This window comes from Octodon degus, unplaced genomic scaffold (genome assembly GCF_000260255.1).
Source record: "Octodon degus isolate 3935 unplaced genomic scaffold, OctDeg1.0 scaffold00084, whole genome shotgun sequence".
NCBI lineage: Eukaryota > Metazoa > Chordata > Mammalia > Rodentia > Octodontidae > Octodon > Octodon degus.
The window spans coordinates 89,268-115,347 of NW_004524660.1; the positions used below are offsets into that span (position 1 = coordinate 89,268).

General features: G+C 39.1%; 1 protein-coding gene and 1 pseudogene across 1 annotated transcript in view; both read right to left on the bottom strand.

Moving 5' to 3' along the window:
• Positions 1–26,080, bottom strand: part of LOC101587851 (coatomer subunit gamma-2) — a 136,880-nt gene that overhangs the window by 82,037 nt on the left and 28,763 nt on the right. The window contains exons 6-8 of the mRNA XM_004636890.2: positions 11,128–11,203; positions 8,783–8,875; positions 6,858–6,944 (exon numbers count right to left, since the gene is read on the bottom strand). Coding sequence (XP_004636947.1) covers positions 6,858–6,944; positions 8,783–8,875; positions 11,128–11,203 — 256 coding nt within the window. The remainder of the gene's footprint in view (positions 1–6,857; positions 6,945–8,782; positions 8,876–11,127; positions 11,204–26,080) is intronic.
• LOC111818263 lies at positions 9,211–9,321 on the bottom strand (annotated as a pseudogene).

Genomic DNA, 26,080 nt, shown 5'->3' on the forward strand with positions numbered 1-26,080 from the left:
AGATGGTAATCTGTAATAGTAGTTTCATGCTTGGAGTGCCTGTCATTCTGGTCTTCAGAATATGGGCTGCTTGTCATGACATGCCAGTTGCTGCTCTGTTGTCTCTCGCTTAGATGATTGTTCAAAAAGAAGGGAGTGGTGAATGAAGGCAAGAGACAAGAAAAGGAATGTTGTGGGACTGTCCTGCTACAAGGTTTTATATGGTTAGAGTTTTGGACTTATATGTAAACATAAGAATTATATAATTCTTTATGCCTGTTTTTTAAAATATATTCTAATTTTTAAATGTTTTTTTCATCATATTCTGTAGGGACTTAAAGTTCAACATATCAATATTTGATGAAAAATACCTGCTGTATGTTGTGCTGAAGATGTTTGATATTCAGACAGATAGTGAGGTTAAGCTTAACAGCCTAGGTTGTATGGTAATAACAATAAGCTTCTCTTGTGGAGGGTTAAGAACCTAAGTTTGCAGACCAAAATTAGAGAAAAAGGAGGGCTGCAAGGAAATCCAACAATTTGGCCCTAACCCTTCAAGGTCAATTAAGACTGAGGACATATGAGAACTTTTACTGTAATGTCATGTAACTCAGTAGTGTCCCAAATTTTCTGATCAAGGAGATTACGGGGCCAAAGAGGAAAGCGATCGATGACATAGAGTGTGCCTAAGGAGAGTCACATGGAGAGAAAACATTCTCTCAGGCTTTCACAGAGAGCACATTGGCCAAGCAATGGCCGTGATTCATCCACATGGCTGACACTGACAAAGCTTCTAGAATGTGAGGTACAGGATCTTAGGATAAATCCTGAGAGGATTTCACTGACCTTATCAGACCCAAAAGCTACAACTCTTGTTGCACAGGTCCTGCTTTACCTTGGTCTTAACCATCCAGCAGAAAAGTATAAAAACGAAGTATAAGAAGTAAAGCCATGCTGTTATGTTGATCTGTAGGGGACTCAGGTCAACAATTTCTGACACTTGCAGTGAAGCAGAAGACCCAATACTATTATGGACTACTGGACTCTTTTAGAATATTTTGCTGAGTTTACACACCTATAATATTCAAATAATGGAACTTAAAAAACGGGGGTAGAGTGAATATCCATTTTGTATCTGTGTGTTCAAAATGATTAGGACAGATATATAGTTGCATTCTCTTAATGAATAGAGGGATTTGTTCTAATAATGTTTGTAAATAGGATATCATGTCTGCATCTTGTATAGCAATTAACCACTAGGAAGAATGTATGCAATGTGTTAATTATTGAAACTGTCCTACCAATTTGATTTGAAACTGTCCTATTGCTATTTGTTTCTCAATAAAATTATGGAAAAAAATAAATTTGCTAACATGAGAAAATATAAACATTAAAAAGCCATAAATACCTCTCATATACATAAGAAATATTTTAATTCAGTTAGAGAAAATGGCCACACCAGCCAGTATACTTCAGTCTCTTAGTTGTCAAGGTAATAGTTCCTGTTGCAATTCTAGTTGCTTCTGTCTTTCTGTCTCCTAGAAACAGCTGGTCACTATGATGCATATTGCAAGAAGCAATCCTCAACTAACAACCCATTCTTCTTCTGCTTCCTGTTTTCTTATCCATATATGCCTTAGATCACCAAAGGTTAAAGTCTGATATTTCTGGAATGATCTCAATCAGTGCCCATCAGTGTAAATTATTCTGTATCCAAATCCTGGGTGTCATTCCAATGTTTCTGCTTGCAGTTGCATCTGGTGCATCAGCTAAAAAGACCATACTAATTTCTTTCGTCACCGGTCATGGCCCTCCTGAATGGAGCAGGGACCTCTCCGGGTCCAGATGGGAAGGCGTACCCTTCAGATTTCTCAAGTCCCTTTGGAAGTCTGGAGGAAGACTCCGGAGCCCTGCTCGAGCAGCTCACAAAGGAAGAAGGGAACAGTCTGCCTGCCTGTCTGCCTAATTCCAATGAGACCTCCCTTCCCCCCCGGGGTACCCCAGTTTGTCTGTCAGTTCTGCTCAGCTTGAGCATAGGGGAGTCTAATCAACACCCACTAGTTAGAGGACCATGGTCGAGGTAAGAGGTTTGGAATGTTTAACCTCGGAGTGCCTGCTGAATGGATGTGTGAGTGGAATGACCAGTGTAAGCAATAGGCTGCTCTATCTGTGCACCAAGACCAGGAAGCACTGATTTCTGCGGCTGACTGGGCCCACACCTGCAGTTCCATGGTGATCAACATATAGCATAATGGAGGCCTCACATCTTCCTTAGCTAAGTTGTGCCTAAGTCCCTGTGAGGGGCGCGGCCAAGTGGGCACCTGAATGGTGTCTCTGAAGGATACCAACCCCTTGTCTATTGTACCATCATTCAAAGGTACACAACACACATGTAAAAAGTCAAAATCCATGGCCTCTGACTGCAGGAAAAAGGGCTTTTATGAAGTTAAAAGTGAAACCAAACCACTCTCTGCATCTCAAAGGAACAAGAAAAGAAGCCCAGTCTTCCTGAATATTCTACCTTGGCACCCTCATCAGTACCACAGATGCTGCTAACAGTTTTACAGCCATTGCTTGTATTTAACTATACAGATCTTCCCACCGAACCTTCTGCTTCAGAGTTAGGCATATCTTACCAGTTGGGATCATCTAAAACCCACCTGAGATACTGTCAGCAATTCTTTGTGAGTTCCTCATTTTACCTGAGGATGAATGATGAATGAGTGTAGGCCTTTCCCAAAACATGCCCTGCCTAGAAACCTAAAATCAGCCAAGCACTTCTCCAAGATATCAAAGAGGGGAGCAAAAAGCCCAGCAATATGTCAGAAGTTACTGCTGTTAGCCAGAAGCCTGATATCCACAAGAAAATCAAGTCTGACAGATGATCACACCTTCTGACCAAAAATCAACATGCAAATTACAAGGTCTATGGACACTTTAAAAAAAAAAAAAAAAAGCCCATTCAAATTAAGATAAGAATTCTCAAAAGTTTCAACCTGGATCCAATACCAACCCTTTCATTGGTCTGATAGGCTCAGACTAGGCCAGAGCAGGCCCCTTTCTTCAGCTAGAAGCCCATAGTCATCAGGTAAGAAGGATTCTTGCCTCTCTCCCTCTGCTAGGCACAAACTTACAGCCCGTGAGGGTATCCCCTGGGTAAGTCAGTCGCCATACTGCTTCTGGGAAGAGACCTCTTCGAGTTAGAAACAACCATCTAAAGCACCAAGCCAGTCACCTCCCTCTCATTCCCCCAAAAGGAAGACGACCCCTCCATCAGCCTGAGACAGATAACCACAATCCTGAAATTCTGAAACTTCTTCTTCCAGAGGTATAAGCTAAACTCTGGACCTGGCCATGAACCCTGCAATTTCCTATGTCATGGGAAGCAGACACACATCCAGCCACACATCAGCCTGATGGAACCTAGAACACTCTGAGACTCTTAAAATACCTGATAGACTTAGAACACTTTTAGAAACATCTTAGGATACTCTTCTCCTGGTAATAACACCTAATAGGGATTACCAACAAATACAAGATCTTGTCATCAACAATGCAGCCATCACCTTGCATTCTGCAGTTTCCAACCAATACACACTTTTTGAACTGTTATCTCCAGGTAACACCTAGTTTATAATGTTCAGATTTAAAAGATGCCTTCCTCAGCTTGAGCTGATACTATAATCCGCTTCAACTGGGAAAATCCTCACACAAAACATTAGCTTATTTGGACTCAATTGCCATAAGGGGTTAAGAACTCTCCCACTATTTTTAGGGAGGCTCTGACAACAGATTTAGCCAAGTCACCAGGAATTTTTCTCTGAAACAGCCTGTTTTTCTGTCCCTTTCAACTCTGTCATGGGCCCCTGAGCAAACAGCATAGACTGTCAAACTGCTTAAATATACCTTTCCTGCCTGAACAGCCAGCTCAGGATCTCTGAACTGCCAATACATCTGCGATGGCCTTCCATATATGTTGCCTCAGTCTCTGTCACTCAACCTGCTAGACGTGACACCCACCTGGATCTAAAGAATGCCTTCTTCTGCCTTTGACTGGCTCCTGTCAGGCAGCCTTTCTTCACAACTAACCTGGACTCAACCTCTGAGAGGTTCAAAATCTTGTTTCCTCTTTGAAAAAGCACTTCTGATTAATCACACTCAAGCTGCCTGCTGGAAAGGCACAAAAGGCACCAACATCTGGCAGAAACTGGTTACAAGAAAATACTCTGCAAATTTCTTGGAGATGCTAGTAGCTTTTTCAGAATCTGGATCCTTGAGTTCACAAACACGATGCTTACTCAGACTGTCAGACCCTGAGAGTGCCCAGTGGATACCTGTACAAATAGTTGGATTTGGTTGCTAAAGGCTGCCTCCCTCCTTTGCCTTCACCCTTAACAGTCACTGTCCTTCTGATCAAGAAAGCTGACAAGCTCACCTTAGTATGAGACCTAACTGTCCAGGCACCACATGTTGTACTGGACCTCCTGAATAACTGTGGACCACTCAGTCCTGCCTGGTACCTGCCCATCAACCTGGGCTTACTAGACCATGAGTGAAAATAAACCCCAATAGATGCTGAGTATACTCTGTTGGTGGATGAAAGCAACTGGTAGGAATGGAGTCTTGACAGGCTAGATATGCTGTGGTTACCTTGGATAAAGCCATTTTGGCCAAAGCTCTCCTGCTAGTGCCTCTTGCTGTTACTTGGAAACCTGCCATCAATGATGTCAAACCTGCACTCTTAAAACCCCTCAGGGGATTCTACTGACTGAAACATCAATCCCAGATAGGAAAACTTTACTCGGTACTCCCAGAAGATCAGAGCCAGATCTGCCCTCCACTGTTTGTTCTGCAGGTTCAAGTCAGAGCACTAGCACCCATACCCCTGCAGCCAGCTCAAGCTTCAACATTTGTGCCACTGACCCTGACCTCCCCTCCCTTAAAGACATAAAGATACATGGCCTAACCTTGACAATTGAAAGCAACATTGGACCTGCATTTGCAGCAGAGATAACTAAATAAAACAACCTTACAGAAACAGCTTATACCTAGATCCATTAAAAGTTCAGTTAAAAGACGAGACATACCTGTAAATATTCTATACACACACACACACACACACACACACACACACATATATATATATATATCTCAAGTACATATTAACCACCTCTACAAGTTTCAGAAGATCTAGCCTTAGATCCACTGGAAAATTTACCTGGACCAGACAACTCACTCTGAAGAGATGATACACAGAAAGCCTTGTTCTGGTCACTCTCGATGATGACTAGTCTACGTATGGCTTCAGTCTGAGGACACAATTCACAGGATTGCTTCACACCTATTTCCCTTGACTTTTGTCTTTTCAGGCTGCCCGCCCCAGTCGTTACCTCCCTGCCCACCTGCTAGCTGTGGTTTTTGCTTTAAACCTATAGATGGTTGCCCCAAAAGAATAAAATCGAATATTTGACCAAGATTTGATATGCATCTAAGGTACATTGGATACCCTCCTGCACTAGATTAACTCTTTCAATACCTTGCTAGAGTAATGATACAAAATAGATAAGCCTAAATTATGTCTCTTCCTAAAAGCAACTTAAGGAAACACTTTGTAATAAGACAATTGGGGACCATGACTAGGGCCCATCTTAGGATTACTGACAAGCCTAATGTTACTGCTTCTAGTTGGATCTCGTCACATGGAATATGCACAGGAAAAATTTTCAAGGGGGGCCAGGGAGATGGCTCAGTAGAATAAGCGCTTGCCTGGCAAGCGCAAGGGTCTGAGTTCAAATCCCCATTTCTGCCAAAAAAAAAAAAAAAAAAATCAGGGGAAACTAGGAGGAGTGGGGGAGGGAATATAACAGAAAATTCGCCCCCCACTCCAGTCAATATACTTCAGATTTTTCACTGCCCCCCTAATAGATCCAATTGTGATGCCAGAAGCTTCTGCATCCTAGAAATGGCTGGTCACTGTGATGCATATTACAAGAACCAACCCCCAACTGATAGCTACTCTTCCTCTGCACTTGCTTAACCCATATATACTCTAGACCATCAGAGACAGGGGCTTGATATTTTTGCAATGATCCTAATCAGAACACATCAATGTACATAAATCTGCCTCCAAATTCTGGGTGTCATTTCAGTGTTTCTGCTTGCCACTGCAATGCCAAGATTACAGGTCAAGAATATAATCTTGCTGAGACCTATAATTCCAGCTACCTGGGAAGCTAAAGAAAAAAAAAAACAAAAAACCCCCACAAAATCAAGGTCAGCCTGGGAAACTTAGCAAAACCCTGTCAAAATTTTAAAATGAATAAAAAGAGTTGGGAAGTAACTTAGTGCTACAGTGGTTCCCTAGCATGCATGAGGTCCTAGGTTCAAACCCCAGTATTGGAAAGAAAGAAAATAATAATCTTGTTCTTTCTAATAAGAAATAGCCTAATAATTACCATAAAGAGATCTTTTGATAAAATTATTTAAAAGTTATGTAAACTAAGAACTGTTCTTTATTATTTTTATAATGTCTATATACTCAAATCCAAAGAAATTTGGAATTGAGTATTTTTTCACACAAGTTATTTTTCACATAAAAGCCTACAATCATTTTGAAGAACCTGTGGAATGAACATTTCAATCTATTACTGAACCTAAGAACCTTTACCGAATATGCCTACAGAATATATCTATCTTGTACTACACAGTCAAAAGATCTATGACAATAATCATAATTAGTGAGACAACGATTTGAGAATACACACTGATAAGCTATATAAATGCCAAACAATTTGTCTCTAGTCACTATCAGGGAATCATTATGTTCTCCTTAAAGAAAGCATCTGGAGACACAGGCTCATGTGATTCAATGACATTACCTGGACCATAATATTGTCACTTGATGCAGCTTCTTGGGCTTCATTTATCCAGCGTTTAACCACATCATAGCTTATCTTCATCATATGCTAAATGTGAGGTCAAAAGAGAATAATGTATGATCACTAGAAGTTTATAAATGAATTAATTTCCTTGCAAAATTACATTAGACATTTCTAAGAAAATTTTACAGCCAAATGTTCTGGTAAGGATTTATTAGGGAAAGGATTTAATATAAGACACATAATTTATAGGATTGTATTATAATATTCACCCAAAGAGTCAAATGCAAAAGAGTATGGGAGATCTGCCCACACACTAGAGACCCAAAGAATAAAGCTGAGGTCCTGGATCCCACGGCAATGTCTTATAAGAGTCCAGCTGAAGACCTACAGCCTGTGCCAATGTCTTCCACAAGTCCAACTGGAGGTTTAGAGCACATGACAATGTCTCATGCAAGTCTGTATCAAGGATCTGCACTGGGAAGGCCCAAAAGTCAGTGGTGGAAACTAGAAAGTCTGAAGGATCTGTGGCAGCAGCCTGAGGGATCTGCACTAGAGCCAGGAAGCAATGCCCACGGTAAGGACCAGAGCTTCCCCTAAAATAATTCTAGCTAGTCTCATCAACAGTGAGGTGCCAAACTTTTCTGATGACAAGAACAGCTGAGTTCATATCAGGAGAGCCAGAGAGACAAGCTTCTCCAGGAGAATCAATAGCACACCTCTTCATCTCTGGTTTCTTTTATGTTGTTGACAATAATCTTCAGGTGGGCCTTGCACACCCAGCATCACACTGATTCTGTTCAGCTGGGTATTATAAGGTGACCACTGGGGTCAGGGAGATGGCTCAGTGGAATAAGTGATTCCCTGACAAGCATAAGGGCCTGAGTTCAATCCCCGGTTTTACAAAGAAAAAAAAAAATCTGTTTCATGCATTGTGTTTCTTTGGGGCTGGGGAGAAGGCTCAGTAGGATAAGCGCTTGACTGGCAAATGCAATGATCTGAGTTCAATCCTCGGTTCCACCAAAAAAAATAAATAAAATAAAATAATACAAGGTGACCACTGATTAATCCACTACACTAAATAAGTCTAGTTCATATCTCCATTATAGGGGGCCTGGGAGATGGCTCAGTAGAATAAGCACAAGGGCCTGAGTTCAATCCCCGGTTCCGCAAAACAAAAACATATCCCCATTACTAATAAACCAGAAACATTTCCTTCAATACCTCTTTGCAACAGTTGAAATATATCTGTAAGCTGGAAAGTGTATATAAAAATAATGAAAGGCAAAGAGGAAAGAAATGGCTAGCTAAGAGAATGGTGTTTAAATACCATTCCAGGAAACTCCCATGAAGAAAGAAACTAAGCACAATATATTCCTTGCTATATAAACCAATCAATGACATTCCAAAATCAGGAAATCTTGTGATTTGGATGTTTTAACACATTCACATATTTATTACTGATTTTAATCAAATGCAATGTAACTCATCTTTAATGAATACATTTTGTTTTAATTAAAAGGATAAAGTAAAGTTATTATTAAAAACAAAGACCGCTTCCACGGAGGAAATTAAGAAGTAACACAGGAGACTGAATTGAAGTACACATGCAGATTCAAGGCATCAAGGAAAGACAGAGGCAAGATGTCAAAGTGCAGGTCACAAAGGACATTGTTTTAAGGAATGCTCTCAGTTTTTTCCCTGTCCTATACTTTACCCCATGGCATGCCTATTATATGCACAACTTTGAGACTCCCAAAACCTTTCAAACATGGCATTTTATGATTTTATTGTCCATTTTAGCTGCTAAAACACATCTGAATAAAGTAACAGAAATATATACATATATTTAAACCATGGCATTTTGCTTTTACAACTAGGAAATGTACCATAAATAAGATCCAGAAAACTGGTCTCTCACTTACTAAGGAAGACACCAGTGCTGAACTGGATACGCTGGAGACTTTGTCCACAATGGCCTGCTTCATGTACCTTTCAATGGCTTGTAACATCGTTCCCTAGTAACATTGAAAAAGAAAAAGCAATCGAAAAAATTGTTATACAACATCAGTACTTCAAAATAATTTATAAAAGCCAGTCATATATTTATACATAAATGTTTAAAATATTGAAAGATTATATAGCATAGTAATAATATCCCAGAGTGCAGAACCTAAATAATGTAGAAGTTTCAAAAAAGAACACTTAAGGTTATCATGTATTAAACTTTTTTTTCATGTAATAAACTTTAATTGTTCAATTATGAAACAAACTATCTCAAAGTGGAGAATGCTAGCTTGAAAGAAACACACAAATAGAAGCTAAATTTCTTTTTCTTTTTCTTTTTTTTTCACATCAGACTGGTAATTTGCTCACGTCGTAACAAGATTTGAGGGAGGCACATCTCATGCACAAGGCATGAACACCCAATCATCACACTCATGAGAATTTCTGAATAAGAGATGTTATAAATGAATTCCCATATGGGGATGGAGGCTACATTCCCAACCTCCTTTTTAAAATTTTTAAATTTTGACTCAAGGTTTTGCTAAGTCACTTAGTTGAACAGGCTGGGTTTGAATTTGTGATCCTCCTTTCTCAGTTTTCCGGAGTGTGGAGGCTACTTTTTAAGTCCTCAAAACACCTCTGCATGAAAAGTACATATTATATAAAGATCCAACTTTATAAATTAAACATAATTCATGATTATCTTAAGACACATAAATGCTCTCTCCAGAGAAGTCCCAAGTTAGCAAATCCTCAAAATCCTACTAAAGCAAGCCCTCAGCACAAAATCTTACGGAAATAAAGGTCTTTATTACTTTAACTAGGGAAAAAATCTAGGACTGGGAAGGCAATAGCAGATGAGTAAACAGATTAGGGTCAATATTCAAATAAAGAGTTTTAATGCTAGTTCTGGCTTGGTCTACTGTTACCTTACCAATTAAAACTAAAAACAACCGTGGCAAAACAACAGGGCAAAACAACAGACGCTAAATATTTCTTTTAGGGTCCATATCTGCCAAACTTTTAATTTGATTTGGCCCAAAATTTAAAACTTAGGAAGCTTTCAAATATATACACAAGCTATATCAAAACATGGGTATATAGCTCTTATTCAACTTGCTTGGCAATGGTGGTCTGCCCTTCAATTCAACCTTTCCTACTCAGAGTTCCTAGAACATACTAAATGAACTCACTACTCCAGATCTGACAGGCTGTATCAGATTAAAAAGTCAGACTTAGATTCAGGTGTATACAAGCTACTGGTTACTAGTGGCTATTACCCCTAAACTATCAATTATTCCCTTTCTCAGCTCTCATGTAATCCAAAATGGCCTGCAACTCCAACCTTACTCCAGTATAGCACCAAGAGAAAACACTGTAAATAACAAGAGTACTTTGATTTCTTTCTTGTGCATAGTCCTCTTTGACATAGGGTCTCTCTAAATGGCTTAATTATCCAAACAGGCTTAAACTTGTAATCTTTCTATCTCAGCCTTCCAGAGTGCTGAGATCAGAGATGTGTCTATGCCTGGCTTCTTTATTTTTTTAATACTAGAAGCAATAAATTTATTTTATAATTAATTTTCAAAATACTCAGTAAAGTATGAAATATACTTAAATCTTCCCTCACCTACCAAGCTTTTATTTATTTATTGCCAACATTTTAGTACCACTTAGAGGTAAGCACTATTAAGTATCTGCACAAGGGATCCAAGTCCAGGAAAATCATGGCTAACCACAGTAAATATCTAAAAATCTTGCTGCTAAACTCCTTAGATCTCCTTTATTTCATTTCTCTCTCTCTCTCTCTCTCTCTCTCTCTCTCTCTCTCTCTCTCTCTCTCTGTACTTGGGATCAAACTCATGACCTTGTGCTTGCCAGGCAGGTGCTTATGTCACTGAGCTATATCCCTGGCCCGCTATTTCTTGCTCTGGTAACTACTTACAAGCTTTACATCAAATTCTGAGTTACCTGTACTACAATTTTTAAAAAAAGTTTAAAGTCAAATTGTAATGAGTTTTATCTGCTATAAGCAATGTGCCCCATTAACAGTTCATGATAGCAAACACCCTATGGTGAGAAAACACACTACTCTAAACAGACAAAGAAGATAATGTGAAAGAAGATAAGGCTATTATAGACCCAGAAAAACCTTTTTGATGGTCATGTGTCTCTTACACAGGAGATTCACAAAATCAGACTAGGGATTCCTGCTAAATCAGAATGTTCCCTTTGGTAAATCAGTAAAACAAAGAGAACTTACATCTGTGATTCTGCAGAGTGCTCTGATGGCTGGGCCTCGGTACACATCTTCCTTTCCAGTCATGTCCTTGGTCAGACTAAGAAAAATAAAATTAGTTCTCTTAAGGTCAATTAAAATACTGACTCTTAAAAAAAGGGGGGGGGCAGGGAGATGGCTCAGTGGAATAAGTGCTTCCCTGGCAAGCACAAGGACCCAAGTTCAATCCCTAGTTCCAGCAAAAAAAAAAAAATAAATAAATAAAAATTTAAAAAATAAAATAAAATAATGACTCTTGAAGAGACCATTCCTAGCCAATTCCTAATTGTCCCCGTAATCATCTTAACAGCTACTGATTCAACAAATGCTTTCCAGGCAAACTCTTCGTACAAATATTTAACTATCATGTAGAAGCAGATTACAGATTATTCTAAATCTAAGCAATACAGTGGTGAGGAAAACAAAGTCCATTGCCTTCATGGAATTTAAATTCCAGTCGGAAGAGAGATAAAAATCAAATAAACAGACAAGAAACCATAATTTAAAAACTAATCATTGGCATAAAAATAAGGACAATGGTACAGAGACCCAAAGGCTAAAATTCACCCACATCCTAAAAAGTTATCAGGTTAGACCCAAGTTTTTATAAGAAACTAATAAAAAAAGACAGATTCATTAAGTTCTCTCTCACTCTGATGCAGTCTTCTAAAATCACAGTCATCAGTGAATCCCAAATCTTTCAGCTGAGCTTCAGAAACAGGCAGTGGCATGTGGTCTGAGTGACAAAATTCTACATCCATAATTTTAAAAGGTTTTAGCCTTTTGCCTTTTTCTTGTCTTTCATGCATTTATATCACCCCCAAACTATCAATTATCCCTTCTCAGCTCTCACATAATCCAAAATGGCCTACAACTCCAATCTCACTCCAATGAAGTACCAAGAGAAAGCACTGTAAATAACAAGAGTACTTTGATTTCTCTCTTTCTTGTGCACAGTCCTCTTTTTTTGACATAGGGTCTCCCTAAATGGTTTAATTATCCAAACAGACTTAAACGTGTAATCCTTCTACCTCAGCCTCCCAGAGTGCTGAGATTAGAGGTGTGTCTATGCCTGGCTTCTTTATTTTTTTAATACTAAAAGTAATAAATTTATTTTATAATTAATTTTCAAAATATTCAGTAAAGTATGAAATATACTTAAGTCTTCCCTCACCTACCAAGCTTTTATTTATTTATTTATTTTTACCAAGCTTTTAATACCACTTAGGGGTAAGCACTATAAACAGTATTTCATTAAGGAAAAAAAAACAAAAACACTTTAATGTCTATAATCCCAGAAAAATGTTTAAATATATAAACCACAGACATTTATTAAAATGCACATCAACAGCTCTTCACTTTGAAACCTTTCCTTTTGCATTTAATAACTTGAGAATATTTCCATATCAACACTAAAACAACATTCTTAGGTATCCATCCATGTATTTTTAGTTTGTTGTTGTTATCATTTTTGTTTTGTATTTAGTGCAGGGTCTACAGGGTCTCATTACACAGGTCCAACTTGCAGGGATTCTCCTGTGTTTAGCTTCCCAAGTGCTGGGATTATAGGAGTGCACCACCACGCCCAGTCTCATTCCCTGTCTCAGCACGCCCTCAAGGAATACAGGTAGCCTCCTAGAGCTAGAAGAGAAAAGGAAGCGCATTCCCTCTTTTTCTAAAATGAACCAGCTCTGCCAGTAATTCTAAACTTTAAGAGAGCAATCAGTACTACTTTAAACCATCTATTTGTTGTTTAGGTTATCAAGACTGCTAACTTGCTATAGCTGCATTAAGAAACAGGGTTGACAAGTTTTCTGGAAAGAGTGGATAGCTAAATATTTTAGATTTTGCAAGTTATGCATCTCCTCAAACCTACTCAATCCTACTGTAGTATGAAAGCAACCAGGTGCAATACCAGAGAAATGTGCATATCTGTGTTCCAATAACATTTTAGTTACAAAATTAGGCAATGGTTTGGGCTTGGACATAGCTTGCCAGCTCCTACTCCATGCGTGTCTCAGTTTGAGCTGCACTGGCAGCAAAGGTCTGCATATAGTAAGTTTACTCAGGAATGTATTCATAGAGAAAGGTGGAACACAGGAAAGTAAAAAAGGAGATTAAAAAAAAAAAACTAATATAGATGTTTTCTCAAGTAAGCAACTGGTGCTGGCAACTAGTTATTTAATGAGCAACCCCCTGAGGATCCTTCCTTTCAGACTTACTAGACTACCTCTTGCTGAGCAATAATCTGAAGAGTCAACTCCATGTTTCGAGAGCGTTTGCAGGTGAGTTGTTAGTGAGTGGCCAGCCCCAGAGGGCAAGAAATACAACACATGGTACATGCTTAAAATAAGGTACTACCAATGCAAGTAGACCCAGTCATGCACAGAATTGTTCCCCACACCTGTCTTCACTGCTGAGAGAAAATACCCAATGCCCGGAATTAAGGAAGGAAAGGTTTATTTAGCTCATAGTTTGTGGAGGTTTCAGTCCATACTTGGCTGGCTCTAAGGCAGAGTGGCACATGGCAGAGGGCAGCAGTTCATGGCAGTGGCAAACAGCAAAAGCAACAACAGCAAAAGGGAGGAGCAGCACAGAGTAAGCCTCTTTCCTTTCATTATATTGTATGCAGGCTGTTCGCCCCGGGGCTGGTGTAGCCCTCACATCCATAATCTCAGCATTGGACCATGAATCAATTTAAAATCTGTAGAAGCCCGCCCCATGACTGCATGAGGCTTTGGGGGGGACATCTAGACACAAACCATAACAACACAATAGCTGGAATCAAAGATAAGGCCTGAGACCATGTAAGATGGCACTAGAAGAGGCCACCCTTGCACCCCTCTAATTTGTACATGATCTCTAGTAAGTCTAATCTACTATTCAGACTTCAAGATAGAAGCCATCTACTTACTATTTTTACAAAAGACTAAATGCAGGAAGGTGAGTAGAAGATGGTATAATCCTTGCTGCTTCCCTGGCACCATCAGCTTGCTGGCCCTGCCCCTAGGAGCACTGAGCTGGCTATCTCATCCAGGCACGGTAGTGCATACCTGTAATCCCAGCACTGGGGAGGCTGAAAGCAGGAGGATCACTACGAGTCCGAGTTGCATAGAGACTGTATCAAATACATTAAAAAAAAAAAAATCCTGGCTGCTACAATTCATTATAAGACCACACTTAATGTTCACTATCTCCTTCATAAAACCACCTATTCTATTTTTCTGTTATCCTTAGCCAGTATTTAATCTAGATTTGGTAATTTCAACAACAGGTAATTTATTGGGCGGCCGGATAGCTCAGCGGATTAAAGCACCTGCTTAGGCAGACGTAGGGGTCAGAGGTTTGATCCCTAACATGCCCTGCTGGCCCCGCCCCCAGGTGCACTCAGACAGCGACTGAGACTGGGTGTCATGCGCTCGCCTGTAATCTCAACACTTGAGAAGCTGAAAACAGTAGAATCACTACAAGTCTGATCTGTGTAGTGAGAACTACTCTGGAGACCCTGCACTAAATACAAAACAAAACAAAACAAAACAAAACAAAACAGGTAACTCAAAACTTTATTCCAAAGGCCTTGAACCCTCTGTTGAATGTACCCTGTTTGGACCTTCAGTTTTCCCTATCCCTATTCCCTACTGTCAAAGATATAATAAAAATCATAAAAATATATCCAAGAGAATATGAACTCTAGCTATTGTCCCCACTGCCTCAATTACAAAGAAATAACCCTAGCTCCAGACAGAAATCAAGGTCAGTCACTTATCGCAAAGAAGAGTAGCTCCTACGCAAGGCAGCCCTTATCCCCGTCTTTTCTGCCATGGACTGTGAGATGCCTGCCGCTGTCAAATCGTCATTCAGGCACATCCAATCCAGAGGTGCAAGGTATTTCTGTGCTGGAAACAACCTCCAGCTTACAGGAACTAGAGTAAGGGGTTAAATGCTTCTGCCCTTTCATGCCTCTAAAAATTGTTCAAGGTGTGAACAGGATGTTGTTTTAATACATTCCTGCTACCATTATAAAATGGCCTGGACTGGAAAATTTATAAAGAACAGAAATGTATTTGCTAACAGTTTTAGAGGCTAGGAAGTCCACGCTCAAGGCACCAGCAGAAGTACATACGATGCCGAATGATTCATTCCTCACAGATGATACCACCTAGGTGTCCTCACATGGCAGAACCAACGGAAGACAGGGAGGCAGCACTCTGGAGCCTCTCTACAAGAACACTAACCCTATTCATGAGGATGAGGTACTACTTAATAGCATTACACTGGAAACTAAAATTTCAACCTGAATGTTCTAAGGATATAAAAATAAAGCATAGCAAATGCATAAATTATATAAGTGAGGCCTAAGGACAAGAGCCACAAGCACCCCTGGTCAACTTTGCTCCCACAGATCCCATGACATCATCATGGCTACCTGCCAGCTCTGCGCCCACTCCGTGTCTTGTTTCTCCTCAGCCCAAGGCAGCAGAGGCATCTACCAATCGACCAACCTGACCATGGAAGAAGCCAATGCTCTGGGAGAGAAGGTATGGAATAATGCACCAGTCCACCAGCACCAGCCCCAAGAGAAGAAATCCAATGCAACACTTGCCATACTGGAGAGACTTCAATGAGGATACATTTTAGGAAGGGACTAATTGTTTAAGACTGAACCATAGAAGAACTTCAGAAAAACTTCACTTAAGGTTCTCTAGCGTTACCTTACCACAGGGACTAGGTGAGAGATTACAAAAACAAACAGCCATAGAAAGGGTGCTGGCTAGATACAGATTTGTGGAGAAGTTTAAGCACAAACCAGGAAGAACACAAAGCTCTACCCTCTATGGTGAGAAGCCAGACCTGGCAAATGTGGCTTTCAGAAGCAGCAGGATCTGCAAGTGCTGGAATTCAGTGTAGAAGTCTGCTTAATCCCCCACCCCACTGCTTAAATCCAGCAGACACCTCATTGCCCAATGCTAGCAAGAACATGCGTTGGCTTGGACAGTTACCATACTTTGGGGGGTACAGACTCAGGTATCTCTGGAGCAGAAGGTGAACCTCACACACCCATAAGCCCTAAAACTAGATGGAGAAAACTGCAACTTCCTGGATTCCAACACTGCAGATTTAGAAAACATTCATTCAAAAATGGAAGGACTGGGGAGAGAGCTTGGTGGTCCAAGTGCCTGCCTGGCAAGCTCAAGGTCCTGAATTCAATCTCCAGCACTATATACCATGCCACCCTGAAACTGGGTGTGGTGGCACATGCCTGTAATCCCAGCATGAGGGAGGCTGAGACAGGAGAATCACTAGACAGGAGGATCACTAGGAGTCCAAACTGTGTAGCGACACCCTGTGTCAAAAGAATAAAAATAAAAATACAAACAGAAGCATGTTGGGAACCAGGCCGTGTAAGGGTTTAACTGATGAGCACAGTGTTCTCTGGATGTATTGGAATGCTCATGTTCATGGTCCCTGAAGGCAAGGTAGGACTGCACTGATAAAGTGATTCTAAAGTGCGGCTGACACTTCCTATTCTAGAGCAATAAACTGACAACATCAGAGATCAACGAGTTCCTTTCAATAGCAAGATTTACTGTCTTTGTTCTAACTTCTCAAGGCACTGTTCATTTTCCTAGGCTCAGATGTGCCCTCCACTTCCTGCACCCATGAACTGTGAAGGACCCATTAAATTTGGGGGAGCCAGAGAACACAGAAGCCTTTGTCTTAGCTCCAAGAGAGCTTTGACCTCCCTGGACTCTACAAACTATAGTACTTCTTTTATTTAAGTCTTCAGTGTACATTCTTTTTAGGAGAGCCAAAGCTATGGCAAGCTCACAATAAAGGAATATTTGTTTTAATCTTTTTTTTTCCATTTTCCTTCATGGGTTTGTGGGGTTTGGGGGTGTATTTTTTCCCTTTTTTCCATCTTATTTTTCTTTTCTCTCTTTACTCTCTTGAGGTTTTTTTTTCCTTTTCTGTTCTCTTCTGCTACTTTTATCTAATATCATTTACTCAATAGGATCCATTATCTCACTTCCTCCTCCTCATCTTTCACTGATTAATTTTACAAATTTTATATTTTTGATTCTTTTGTTCCCCAACCCCTCTAGCTTTACTAGCATAAACATTAAACTATATTAACATTTAGGTAGTTACTTAACTTTATACTATTACTATTGAATATTATTGGAGGTACAGTTGTTACATTTAGTATTTACTATTTCTTTTGGTCTTTTTGAGACAGGGTTTCACTGTGTGGCTCAGGTTGATCTTAAACTCACTTTTTGGCCCAGATTAGCCTTTTACTTGTAGTGATTCTCCTGCCTCAGCCTCTCAAGTGCTAGGATTACAGGCATGTGACATCATGCCCAGCACACTGTATGTCAATATTTTATTTGTTTTAGTGTTCATATGATAATTACAGATCTTTCTTCTATGGTTAAGAGTGGTACATAACTGTTCTTAGGGTACATCTAGCTTGTCTTTGATGTTATTACTGTTGCTGATCTTACTGCCATTGCCAGGGTGGCATAGTTGCTGCTGTTCATTGGTTTTCTATGCATGCCAATATCTTGTTAGCCTTTGAATCATTAAAAATTCTATGGCCTATTCCCAGAGAACTGGGTGTCGGGTTAATTACACTGCAGCCTCCTCTCTCAAATTAATGGAGGTGGCAGGGTCTTGAGATAGAGGCAAAATACTGAAAGTTGGTAGGGAAAAGAAACAAATTACCTATACAGAATCATCCATGAGAATCACAGCAAACTTCTCAACACAAACCATTAAGTAAAGCACAGCTTGGAGTGAAGTATTTCAAGTCCTGAAACAAAACAATCTTCAACGCACATTTATGTATTGTGCAAAACTATCTTTCATAATCAAAGGAAAAATAAGATACAACTATGACAAAGAACTGATGAAATTCATGACCACCAAACTGGATCTACAAAAGGTTCTGAAGGATATTTAAGAAAAAGATAACAAAGGTTACAATTCCAAGAAGACCAATACACAGAATCTATGAGGCAAGGCAAGCAACTGAACAAAAAGGAAAGACAGGAAAAAACAGCAGTAAAATAATAACAAGGATAAGTCAATACATATCAATTATAGCCATCAATATAAATGGTCTCAATTCAACAATCAAAAGAAAAAGACTGGCAGAATGGTTCAAGAACAAAGATCCAACAATATGCTGCATGTAAGAAACATATATAACATAAAAAGAAATTCATGGACTGAAACACAAAGAACGAAGAATAGTACTTCTTGTTATAGGAACCCAGAAAAAAGCAGATGTAGCTCTTCTATTTTCAGGTAAGTAGATTTGAAGATAAGACTGGTCAAAAGAGAAGATCACTATGTATTTGTTAAACAAACAATCCAAGAGGAAGAGAAAACAATCATAAATATATACGCATCCAGTAACAATACACCCAACTATATAAAACAAGTATTAATGGGCATTATAAATCAAATAAGCGCTAATACAATTATAATGAGACCTCAATACTCCACTGTCACAATAGACCAACTATACAAAATCATAAACAAATATCAGAACTGAACCAAACCTGTGAATAGATGGTCTTAGTAGCTGTCTACAGAGCATTCCGCCCCACATGAGAATAAACACTCTTTTCAGCTGTGCATGGGACAGTCTCCAAAATAGACCACACACTGGTTCATAAAACATGCTTAAGTAAATGCAAAGGAACTCACATTATATCATGCTTATTATCAGACTACAGTGCAATGAAATTGGACTTTTGTCACATGGCAATGGCAATAGAAACAACAAAAAATACATAAACATACAGAAATTAAATATCCTACTGAATGGCCAATGGGTCACAGATAACGTTAAACTAAGTATACAGTTATACAATTAAATGATAACACTGTTTCAATATACCTGAACTTATGGGATGCAATGAAAGCAGTCCTCTGAGGAAAATTTGTAGCAATAATTCTCACATCAGGAAAACAGAGGGAGATCAGATAATCTCATGCTGAAGCACAAACTTACAGGAAAGAAGAACAAGTCAAGCCCAATGCTTGTATGAGGAAGGAAATTATACAGATCAAAGCAGAAATTAATGCAACCGGGACAAAGAAAACAACATAAAGACTCAATGAATTTGTTACAGTTTGTGTCTAGTTGTCCCCCCAAAGCCTCAAGTAGTCATGGGGTGGACTTCCAGAGTTTGTGATTAACTCATGATCCACTGGGACTTTGGGTGTGAGTGCTGCTGGGATAGTGGGTGTGACTACTATACCCAGCCTGGGGTGGATAACCTGAATGCAATTTAAGGGACACAGACTTGCTCCCTGTTGCCACACTGTTGAAGCTATTCTTTCCATTTGCTCTTGCTCTTTGCCACCGTCATGAAAGGTTGCTCTCTGCCATGTGCCACACTGCCTTGGAGCCAGATGAGTGTGGACTGAAATCTCCAGTAACTGTGAACTAAATATACCTTTCTTTCCTTCATTTTGAGTATCAAGTATTTACCCCAGCAACAAGAGAAGAGTAACTGAGACAGAATTGAATGGCAGGTTTTTCCAAAGATTAAATAAAATTGATAAAACTTCAGCCAACCTCATCAAAATATGGAAAGAAAAGATTCAAAAAATAGGGTGAAGTTTTAACAGATCCTGGAGAAATATAGAAGATACCTATTTCAAGATACCTATCTTTCATTTCATTTTTAATAATATGAAAAACAGAGAAGTACGCAGATTCTTAGATACATATGAATTACCAAAAGTGAATCAAGAAGATACAGGGCTGGGGAGATGGCTCTGTAGAATAAGCGCTTCCCTGGCAAGCACAAGGGCCTGCATTCAATCCCCAGTTTCACTAAAAAATAATTTAAAAACAAAAAAACAAAAACAAAATAAAAAAGACATAAAATAAACCAATATCAGTTAATGAAATTGAAGATTATAATTAAAAGCTTACAAAGGAAAATCCTAGTCCTGAAGGGTCCATTGCTGAATTCCACAAGAACTTTAGAGAAGATCTAAGGCCACTATTCCTCAACTCTAATGAAAATAAAAGGAAGCAATACTCCCAAACTCAATCTTGGTAGGAGACATTACCCTGATATAAACAAAAGCAGTCAACCCATCTGGGGCTGCGGAGATAGCCTGGTGGTCTAAGAGCCTGACTGGCAAGTGTAAAGACTGGGGTTTAATTCCTTTTATCATGTGCTGTGCCTGCCCGGCGCTGAGCCGGCCACCAAAAAAAACGGCGTGGTGGTGCACACCTGTAACCCCATTGCTGGGGAGAGACATGAGGCTGGCTGAGACATGAGGCATCTGAGCTGAGTAGAGAGACCCTGTACCAAATAAATAAATAAATAAAAGATTAAAAAAAAAAAGAGAGAGAGAGAACTGTAGGCCGATTTCCCTAATTAGCATAAAATTTTAAAAAATCTTCATTAAGACACTGATAAACAGAAGGCAGTAAATCAAGAAGATTATACATCATTACTAAGTAGGAGTCATCCCAGGGGTGCAAAGATGTCTCAATATACCCAAATCAATAAATGTAATATAACACAGTAACAGAGCCAAGGACAAAAACCATATGATCATCTCAAAAGATACAGAGAAAGCATTTGGCAAAGTCCAAAACTCATTCATGATAAAACCCTACAGAAAACTGGAATAGATGGTCTTTATCTCAATCTGATAAAAAGACATCTATGACAAACCAACAGCCAACATCATCTGAAAGTCTCAAAGTTCACTCTAACATCAGGAACAAAACAAGGATGTACAGTCACTATGCCAAATCAAGATAGTTCTGAACATATTAGCCAGAGCAACTAGATAAAAGAAAGAAATGAATAAGGACAGGAGAGGAAGAAGCATTCTTATACAGAAATAATAAACTCATTCTGAGAGAAATTAGGGAAACAGTAGCTTTCAAAAAGCATCCACAAAATGAAATAAGAATCAATCTAACAAAGGAGGTAAAAGATTTCTACATTAGGAGCCAGCGAGACAGCTCAGCAGACTAAAACACCTGCTTAGGCAAGCTTAGGCAAGCACAGGGAACACAGTTCAATCCCTGGCATCACATGCCATGCCAGCCCTGCCCCCAGGGCATGCTGAGGGGGCCAGAGTTCTGGCTTAGTGGCACATGCCTACAATCCCAGGCTGGGGAGGCTAAAAACAGGAGGATCACTATGAGTCAAAGCCACATACTGAGATGCTATAATAATGAAATATATATATTTTTTTAGAAAGGCTTCTACATTGAAAACTTTAGTACTCTTTTTTTTTTTTTTTTTCTTGGTGGTATCAGGGATTGAACTCAGGACCTTGCACTTGCCAAGTAGGCACTTATTCCACTAAGTTATCTCCCTGGCCATAGTACTGTTATAAAGGAGATCAATGACGTATCAGAAAATGGAAAGACAGCCCTTGTTCTTGGGTAGGAAAAATCAACAGTGAAAACAACCAAAATTTTATACAGATGTAATGAAATCCTTATTTAATTTTTTAAAAAATCTTTTATTTATTTATATTTTTGGTACAGGGTCTTGCTATGCAGCTCACTCATGATCCTTCTGTCTCAACCTCCTCAGCACTGGGATTACAGGTGTGTGCCACCACACCTAGTTTTTCAGTGGCTAGCACAGCATGTGGTACCGGGGATTGAACCTGGGTCCTTATGTTTTCCAGGCAGGCACTTAGACCGCCAATCTATCTCCCTGGCCCACAATCCTGATTAAAATACTAATAGCTCACAGAATTGGAGAAAAAAATCCTAAAAAATATGTCTGAAAACAGAAGAGACCTCAAATAGTAAGAACAACTCTGGGCAACAAAGGCAAAGCAGAAAGCATCACAATGTCTGACTTGAAATTATGGTACAAAGCTACTATGATAAAATAAAAACAGATCTGCAGATTTATAAAAGGTTAAAAGATCCATAAACAACTCCAAACACACTCAGCCCTCTAACTTTCAACAAATGGGCCAAACAGCTTCACTAGAAGAAAGATAGCCTCTTTACTAAATGGTGCTGAACAAACTGGCTTTCCACATGCCAAGAGAGGCCTGTGTCTCTCACTATGTAGTATAAATTACATGGAATTGGATCAAAAATCTAAATATTAAAATATAAACATTCTGCTGGAAGGTAGAATAAGTAGAACTTTTGAAGACACAGATGCAGGCAAAGACTCTATGAACAAAATCCCAATCACAAGGAAAACAGTACAAAAAACCGACAACTGGGATGGTGCTGGGGAGGTAGTTTGGCGGTCCAAGTGCCTTCCTGGCAAATGCAAGGCCCTGGTTTTGATCCCTGGTACTGCATGCTGTGCCAGCCCATGTACCCTGGGTGCACTGAACCAGTCACCAAAATTGGGCATGGTGGCACATACCTATAATCCCAGCACTGGAGAGACTGAGAAAGAAGGATCACTATGAGTCCCAGCTACATAGCAAGACCCTGTACCAAATAAAAGAAATGAATGATTTTTTAACAATTGTAAAAAATCAACAAGTGGGATCTCATTAAAAAGATTTTGTACAGCAAAAGAAGTCATCAACAGAATGAAAAGACAACCTATACAGTGGGTTTATTTTGCCAGCTGTTCCTCAGACAAAGGACTAATATCTACAATGTATACAAAAATACGAAAAATCAGACCTGCCCCCAAATTTAAAGACCCAACCCAAAACTGGGCATAGTAAACAGATACTTCTCAGATGAAGATGAAATGGCAAATAACTATATGAAAATTATATGTTCAACATCACTAGTCGTTCAAGAAAGGCAAGTAAAAACAATACTGAACTGTAGCTATCCTACTAACTTGTTTTGAAACTATTTCATTGCTAGTTTATCTTTTTTCTCATTAAACTGAATAAAAAATTAAATTAAATTAAAACAAAAACAATACCGAGAATCCATCTTATCCTAGAAAGAATGGCTATTATCAAGAAATCAAACGACAGCAAATGCTAGAAGAGGTATGGGGAAAGGAAATGTTAGCAATGCCAGTGTGAGTGCACTGTGGAAATCAGTGTCAAGATTGCTATGAAAAGGACTATCGATCCCATTGATCCATCTATTCCCCTTCTCTGTATCCTCCTAAAAGAAGTAACAACATCATACCACCGTGATATAGCACATCTACACTTCTAATACACAGGCTGACCCCTGGGCCTGTCCTGCCGTGCCCTGACGTGCAGTCCTCACCTCCGGGGCACGCTGAGACAGCAACTGAGACTGGGCGTGGTAGCGTGTGCCTATCCCAGCTTTTGGGACGCTGTAAACAGGCAGATCACTAGGAGTTCGATCTAGTAGTGAGACCCTGAATACCTTGTAGACCCTTCCCTAAAATACAAAAATTTTTTTAAAAATTAAAAAAAATACACAGTTTGTAATAGCTAAATCAATAGCTCAAATGCCCATTAACTGACGAATGGTTAAAAAATGTATTTTTCAATACAATGGAGTACTATTCAAAGAAGAATAAATTTGAGACATTTCTAGGTAAATGGATACACATTGAGATCATACTTTTAAGCGAAATAAATAGAACACCTATAAATATTGTATTGTTTCTCTGGTGTGAAAAAACAGAAAGGTGGGCCAGGGTGATGGTTTTCAGTAGAATAAGTACTTCCCTGGCAAGCTCTAGGGTCTAAGTTCAATCCCCGGTTCCGCAAAAAAAGAAAAGAAAAACCAGAAAGGTAAATGAGGACCAAAATATGTAACAGATATTGTGAAATAAGAGGAAAATGTTTAAATGGGAAGGGGACCTAGAGAGAGGGGAGTGGAAAAGGAAGGAAAAATAAAATAAAAAGAAGAAATAGAAGCAAAGCTTTTGTAAGCAAGAAGGGAATAAGGGATTGAAGGGAGGGTAGGAGAGTGGAAAAAAGAATTAAGATACATCATGTACAGATACAAACTTCCAATGATGAATTTGATCATAATGTGTATCTAAAATGTACCCGTATATTTAATTTAATAAATAAAAGTCTCACTGTAACCCTAATATTTTTTTAAAAAATGAAATCATAACAGACACCACCATAATCAGAAAATTATTGGTAATTATTTAGCCCATACTCAGAAAAATTGGAAAATTCAAAAGAATTGGATATATTTCCAAATTCATATGAAATTACCAAAGTGAACAAAGGCTCTGAACAATGCACTAAGAGCTGAAGTAGTGAAAAACCTATCACCTTAGAAAAGTCGAGGACCTAATGGATTCACTGCTAGACTACATAATAATTTCAGGGAAAGATCTAATGCCAGTATTCCTCACTCTTTAAAACTAAAAGGGAAGGACTACTCCCAAACTCAATCCTGGGTACCAAATTACTGTGATACCAAAACCACACAAGGATCCAATCAAGAAATTACAAGATACTTTCTTTAAAGAACATAGATATATAAACCCTCAATAAGATATTGGTAAACAGAATGCAGCAAATCATCAAAAAGATCATATACATTATGACCAAGCAGGGTTAATCCCAGTAACACAAGGAGAGTTCAACATATGGAAATCAATAAATGTAAAATATCACATAAGCAGAAGAAAGGATAAAAATCTCATGATCATTTCAAGACATGCAAAAAAAGCCTTTGAAAAATCCAATATTCATCTATAAAAATGCCCAACAAAACAAGGACAGGGTACCTCAGTTTGTGGAACAAATTCTGCAACTAAAATTGTGGAAAGTGTTAAGGCTGTGAAGGGAGGCACCGCTATGCAGAAGGACTTTACCTCAACCTGATAAAAGGCATTAAGACAAACCTATTGCCAACATCATATTAAATGGGGCAAACCTGAAAGCTTTGCCTCCAAAATAAGAAACAAGACAAGAATGTCGACCATCACTATTTTTGTTTGTAATATAGTATTCAAAAAAGCCAAAACAACCAGGCAAGAAAAAAAGGGGGGGGTATATATATGAAAGAAAGACCCTAAAAATTCCACATAAAGACTCCCAAAATTAATAACCAAATTTAGTAGTTGTCCTCCTTACTTTCCTCATTATTGAGACAAAATACCTGAAATTAAAAAGGAAAGGTTTATCAAGAACATAATTAGGGGGCCGGCCAAATAGCTCAGTAGATTAAAGCACCTGCAAGCAGGAACAGGGGCTGGTGGCTGGATCCCTGGACCTTCAATACCGGTCCCACCCCCGGGGAGCGCTGAGACAGAAATTGAGACTGGGCGTGGTGGCGCACACCTGTAATACCAGGTCTTGGGAGGCTGTAAACAAGCGGATCACTACAAGTCCAATCTAGTAGTGAGACCCTGAACACCCAATAGACCCTTCCCTAAAATACGGAAAACAAACAAACAAAAAAAAACATAATTGGCTGATTCCAAAGCAGGGTAGTACATTGCTGAGGGGCAACAGTTCACAGAGGAAGAGAAAGACCAATTAGAGAGAGAACAAGGACAAACTACTTTCTGTCTCTTATTGTATCCAGTCTGTGGGGACTAGGGTGGTTACAATCCCATCTGTAAACTGATCCAGCAATCATCCACACTTGAACCCAACACTGCACAAATCAATCACACACTCTAGATTCAGCCACTCCCTCCAAAAACCCTTATGACCACGAGGCTTTGGAGAGATGTCTAGACACAAACCACAACAGTAGTGTAATAAGATACAAAATCATTGCACAAAGATCAACAGCAGTCCTCTACACTAATAATGACTGAAAAAGAAATTAAGAAAAAATATCATTCACAATACTAAGAAGGGCTGAGGGGCTGGGGAGATAGCTCAGTGGTTTAAGTGCCTGACTGCCAAGCACAAGGTCTGAGTTCGATCTCTGGTACCACAAAAAAAAAAAAGAAAGAAAGAAAGAAAGAAAGAAAGAAAGAAAGAAAGAAAGAAAGAAAGAAAGAAAGAAAGAAAGAAAGTAGGTTAGATCACCAGCAAC